General features: G+C 39.4%; 1 protein-coding gene across 1 annotated transcript; it reads left to right on the top strand.

Annotated features, from left to right (window-relative positions):
* Positions 1 to 406: 406 nt before the first annotated feature.
* Positions 407 to 2,795, top strand: LOC132842826 (probable ubiquitin-conjugating enzyme E2 W-A). Its single transcript, XM_060865720.1, has 5 exons — positions 407 to 421; positions 1,874 to 1,965; positions 2,108 to 2,210; positions 2,300 to 2,458; positions 2,739 to 2,795. The coding sequence occupies exons 1-5, from the start codon at positions 407 to 409 to the stop codon at positions 2,793 to 2,795; spliced, it is 426 nt and encodes a 141-aa protein (XP_060721703.1).
* The last annotated feature ends 3,085 nt before the right edge of the window (positions 2,796 to 5,880 follow it).

Here is a 5,880-nt window from a genome sequence, read left to right as displayed (position 1 = left end):
GTTATTTATGTCTGTATTGTATAGTATAGTGTTATTTATGTCTGTATTGTACAGTATAGTGTTATTTATGTCTGTATTGTATAATGTAGTGTTATTTATGTCTGTATTGTATAGTATAGTGTTATTTATGTCTGTATTGTATAGTATAGTGTTATTTATGTCTGTATTTTTGAGAGTCACAAACAGCTGGAACCAAATTCCTTGTGTGTGTCGACTCACTTGGCCAATAAACCTGATTCTGATCCTGATCCTGATTCTGATTCTGATTCTGTATGACTGGGTTATAAATAGCCAATCTGGTATCAGGATAGAACTAAAACTAGCCTATAGGCAGCAGGAGGTGGGACTTGTGCACATACGGACGTAGGTAGAAAAATAACGTGTCTAGAACTTAGGGAGCTCCAACATGGCGTGTATGCAGGTGAGTAGCAGAACTATAGTAAACAAATCGAGTTAATTCAAACGGTTATAAGGAGATGTTCATTACAATTCAGAACTGTCAGTCATCACATCATCCGTATAAGTTACACACACTACTGCTGCTGTATATTGTATAATAAGTATAATATTACACAATATTGTTATTTACACTACCATGTACTTTATGTACATAACTGATCTGTCATATTCTATAGTCATATTTAATACAGAATATATAACAGATCAGTTATGTACATAAAGTGTGAGAGTGTAAATAACAATATTGTGTAATATTATACTTTAGTACAATATACAGCAGCAGTAGTGTGTAATATATACAGATGATGTGATGACTGACAGTCCTGATAATGCAGCACTTATAGATATGAAGCAGTGAATATAATTATGGTGAGGTGTTAATCAGGGTGATTGTCTGGGGAAAGAAACTGTTCCTGTGTCTGACAGTTTTAGTAAACAAAGTTCTGTAGCACCTGAGAGAAGGGAGGAGCTGAAAGAGGGTGTGTCCAGGGTGTAAAGGGGCAGTGGTGAATTTTACTGCCCGGTTTCTGGTTCTTGTGTCGTACAAGTCCTGGGCGGTGGGCAGGGGGGCATCAGTTATTATTTCTGCTGTTGTTACTGTGCGTTGCAGTCTGTTCCTGTCCTGTTTAGTTGCTGCACCAAACCAGATGGTGATGGATGTGAACAGGACAGATTCAATGACTGCAGTGTAGAACTGCATCAACAGCTCCTGTGGCAGAACAAACTTCCTTAATTGATGTAGAAAGTACATCCTCTGCTGGGCCTTTTTGATGATGGAGTTTATGTTGGACTCCCATTTCAGGTCTTGGGAAACTTGACGGCCTTCACAGATGACACCGGGCTGTTGGATATTGTGAGAAGGGGGGGTGTTAGGGGGTCTTTCCTAAAGTCCACTATCATCTCCACAGTTTTGAAAGTGGAGATAAATGTGAATTTTTTACCCACATTAGAATATTTATCCATGGTGAGACTAATCATGAGGGTGCTTTTGTTTTGTTTTGTTTTAGAAATGCTAGCAAATCATTTAACGAATGAACTGGGAAGCACCTTTTTAGTTGTAGAAATGTTTTGTGTTTTGTTCGATATTCAATCTTTTTTTTACTCATTTGTGTGAACGAATTTTATTCATTTTTGATGTATAAATCTTAGTTCTGTAAATAACCTAAGAAAGTGTTTAAATAAGACTGAACACATTGTATAACACTCGTTAATAAGGAGACTGGAAAATGAATTACCTGAGCAGCTTGAAGTGGTTCACAAACTTTTAAGAGCTGCACATTAGACTGAGGATTGACTGCTGAATCAGAACTTGGTGGTGTTTTTCTTCCTTACAGCTAGTACCAAGGGGTGGGTTGTACATAATTGTGCACTCAGCTATATTTATTGTTTCTATATTTATTGTTTCTGTTTCTAGAGACGGTTGCAGAAGGAATGGTTGGCTTTGCAGAAAGATCCACCTCTAGGAATGACTCTGAAAAAAAGAAGAGTTCAGAATACAATCACAGAGTAGGAGCTTGTTTCTGGTTTTATTTTACGATTTATACAGAAAGGTTTTCACTGTTATGGATACAGTGGTTTCTTACACACAGTGCATTGATGAGTGTGTTTATTCGTTCTTGGCAGTTTCTCACTTGCATATTGTGTCCAGGTGGTTTATAGATTTGGAGGGCGCTCCATTACCAATGTACGAGGGCCAAAATTTCCAGCTTCTCTTTACGTTTAGCAGCCGATTCCCATTTGAACCTCCTCAGGTGAACCTCAAAAGTGTCAGTGCACACATTGTTTTTGATCACTTCTTCATGTGCCCTCCATCTTGACTTCTGTCCTCAATGTCATACAGGTCATGTTTACCGGAGAGAACATTCCAGTCAATCCGTTCGTCGACAGCAACGGACACATCCGTCTGTCCAGTTTAACTGTAAGGGAGTGGACTCCAGCTCTGACTGTCCGGTCCGTGTGCCTTGTCATTATCAGCATACTATGCATCTGGGACGGGAAGGTCAGTCTCACATTGATATAAACCTGAATTGAACAGTCTAACAGCCGCCACTGCTGCAGCTTGTTAGGCTCGACCAGTGTTCTGGTGCATATAACTAGTAGAAACTGGTCTGGTCAGGAATGGGATGAACTCGAGTCTCCAGAGTTTATAATGTGTCCTCAGGTAGTAACTTAAAGATCTGTTTTTTTATTTGACCGAAATAACACAAAAAGGTGGTTGAAATGGTGGTTGTTTTTTGTTGTTTTTGTTGTGTTTCTGAGTTCTGCTCTTCTCTCTGTAGCGTCGTCCACCTGATAAATCCCCAAAGAAGACAAAGTGGTGGTGGTGGTGTTGGTAGCACGGTGAGTGATCTGTTCACAGCTGTTATTTCCTTTTTGTATAGTAACCCAGCGTGCTGTTGTTTATGTCTCCTTACAGATGACACGTGTTAGTAGCACGGGGACTTTTAGCAGTTATAAACAGGCTCACACACAGTACACTGGCAGTTTTCTGTCCTACGGCAATGAGTGGACCTCTTTAGAGAAACAGTGTTTTGGGGCGTTACACTTCAGCAAGCTAAAAAAAACCTGATCTGACTAAAGGAATGTAAAACTCCACGTGTGCTCATTGAGAAACACGGATGATGCGTGTGCTTAGAGGGTTTATAGATGGTGGGATTAGCGCTGGATCACTTTTTACCTCTTTTCCTCTGACCCAGTGGAGCCAGTGCTGGTTCTGGGATCCGGTTAGGGATTAGTTTACCAAGCGCCGTTCATCTGCAGTGCATCATGATTACTTATTTATTCTGAACCTGTAACTGCGCATTAGGATTAACAATATGGCTTCCGTACAGTTTGGTCCTTGGACCAGTAATTCTGCAACTTTCTTTTAGCCGTTTGTTACAATAACAAAGCAGCAAACAGCTCGACTTCCTCACATCATCACCCACAAGCTCTCACTTCTTTGGTCCTCGTGTTTAGTTGAGTGTCTCATTGTCATTCTCATTATTCACAGGTTCTGAATAAGCCCCACCACCAGGACTGGCACTGGCACCGTATCAGCAGACAAGCAGTTGTTTTGTTGTATTTATTTTTTTCTACTTCTTTCTTTCCAGGTTGATGTTTTGTGCAATGATTACGTCTTTGTGTAAAGGCAGTCAGTCCAGGCATGTAAATTATATAACAGAATAAAACATTTATTTTAGATGAGTAGATAAATGTAAGACTTGCTTTTGCAAAACCATTTTTTATTAATAATAAACCTTCTTTTTCTGTATGCACTCGATCAGCTAAGAGTTTTTGTGTCTCTGTTTTGTGTGAATTTAATTAATTTATTTACTTTATTATGACTCCGCCCCCATTAGGCTCCACCTCCAGCTTTTTAAAGCTTTATTTGTATCTGAAAGTCGTTGTTGAACATCAAACCTGGAGCGTAGAATTTACAGTAAAACTAAACCCTGAACCACGTGAAATTTCTGGTTTGCAGAATTTGCCGTTGTGTGTAGCTCTGATTTCACAGAGAATCACTCTCTGTAGCAAGAGCTGACTTAAGAGACCAATATTGGCACATGGCTGAAAGGCATTGTGGGTAATGTAGGGAGCTACAGGTCAAAATGGAGCTACAGGTCAAAAGAGGTTTAATTTAAAAATGGATTTTCTTTAAATCAGTCAGCAAATGTGTGTCAGCATTTAACCTTTAATGTTCCCTGTGTACTGCAGAGTGAAGGCTCGCTTCAGTTCTCACGTTGTAGACGTTTTCCTTCAACTGGATCTGGACCTGTTTCTAATATCATTTATATAAGTTCTGCAACATATAATTGAATATTAGCTCCGCCCACACATACATACGTAACCCAGGCGACTAACGGAAAGAAATGTGTCTTTATCATAGCTGAAGGGAAGAACAATACAATTGCAGATAAACAAACAAGCAAAAATGACACACAAGCATAATCATGTAAAGGACAAAGACATATATTAGTTCTGTGTAACAAAACAAAACCAACGTTACTCACCTATCGAGAAGGAAAAAAGCGCCTCAGCGTCTTAAGTAAAGTTGGTCACATATTCACAGATTGGAGTTTCCCGAGTCAATAACTCCTGAGCTAAACACTGTTACTACACAAAACACGGTTGTAGCTGCGTCTCTACATTACTACGATAGAAAAGAGGTAGTTATTTGTGTAGTAACAGCGTTTAGCTCAGGAGTTATTGACTCAGGAAACTCCAATCTGTGAATATGTGACCAACTTCCTGCTCCTTCAGTTCTCTCCAGCGCTGGAAAGCTGATCCTATATTAACACATGCTACTTCTTGCCTTATCGTAAGTCTTTCTTCACTTTCTTGGTTTTTATCCTCCATGTCAATGTTTCAATCGCTTTCTGCTAATGTCTACAGCATGAAAGCATCTCTGTGCACTTAACTTACTGGAGTACATACTGTACCACTTATGAGTTACGTTAATCGACAGTGAGTTTACTAATGTTCATGAACTGAAGCTGTCAGGAGACAACGCTATCTGCTTCACTAAGTTTGATCCCAGTTACATTTACAATAATAAGCGTTATTCTGAAACTCATGACAAATAAATACTTTTGAAAAGGTTCTTCTGTTGTTTCTGAATCTTTACACATTTTCTATCAGATCCCAACCATCCTGAGTAAATAAAACTCCTTAATAAACAAAAGTAACTGTTCTACTATGTGACACACCAAGAAATAAGAATTTCTGCAATGAAGCCGAAGCTTTGGTTTTAGACCTTTTTGAAAGGAACACATGTTTGGAATTAAACAATGTGAGAGGCAAGAGGTTGTGAGAGGTTGTTTACAAGGCTGGACCTTTTTTAAGCAGCCTGGACTAAACATATAAATCAAGAAAAACAGTCAAATGAGTCGCAGAAGACTGCAGCAGATGGAGTGAGAATTTAACATGGATCTGCACTGGGAAGATGTCTAGGTAAGAACTTGAAGGGTTTAACACATGACCCCTCTGAATCCTGTTATCATATGTATATTTATCTGATGTTTGCTCTTTCTATCTTGCTCTTAGCAGTGAACTCTGTGTGTGTGTGTGTGTGTGTGTGTGTGTGTGTGTCTGTGTGTGTCTGTGTGTGTGTGTGTGTGTGTGTGTGTGTGTGTGTGTGTGTGTGTGTGTGTGTGTGAGGGAAAGCCAGATCCAAACAGAAAGCGAGCAAGCTGGAAAGCTGCAGTGTTATTTCCAAGACCTTTGAGAAACGTTTTCATTACGTTTATGTCTGACTGCAATGCCAAGGGCACACGTATGCAGTAAAGCCCAGAATCAGAATCAGAAAGCTCTTTATTGCCAGGTATGTTTAAACATATGAGGAATGAGCTGTCTCTTTATTGAATTTTGCCACTCGCTGATCCTACTGTCAATGTCCTTCATACATTGTTACATCTCACACTCCGTTATTGCGCTAATGGA

This window comes from Tachysurus vachellii, chromosome 1 (genome assembly GCF_030014155.1).
Source record: "Tachysurus vachellii isolate PV-2020 chromosome 1, HZAU_Pvac_v1, whole genome shotgun sequence".
NCBI lineage: Eukaryota > Metazoa > Chordata > Actinopteri > Siluriformes > Bagridae > Tachysurus > Tachysurus vachellii.
Note: the sequence above shows the minus strand (reverse complement) of the source record. Positions and strands in the feature narration are given on the sequence as shown.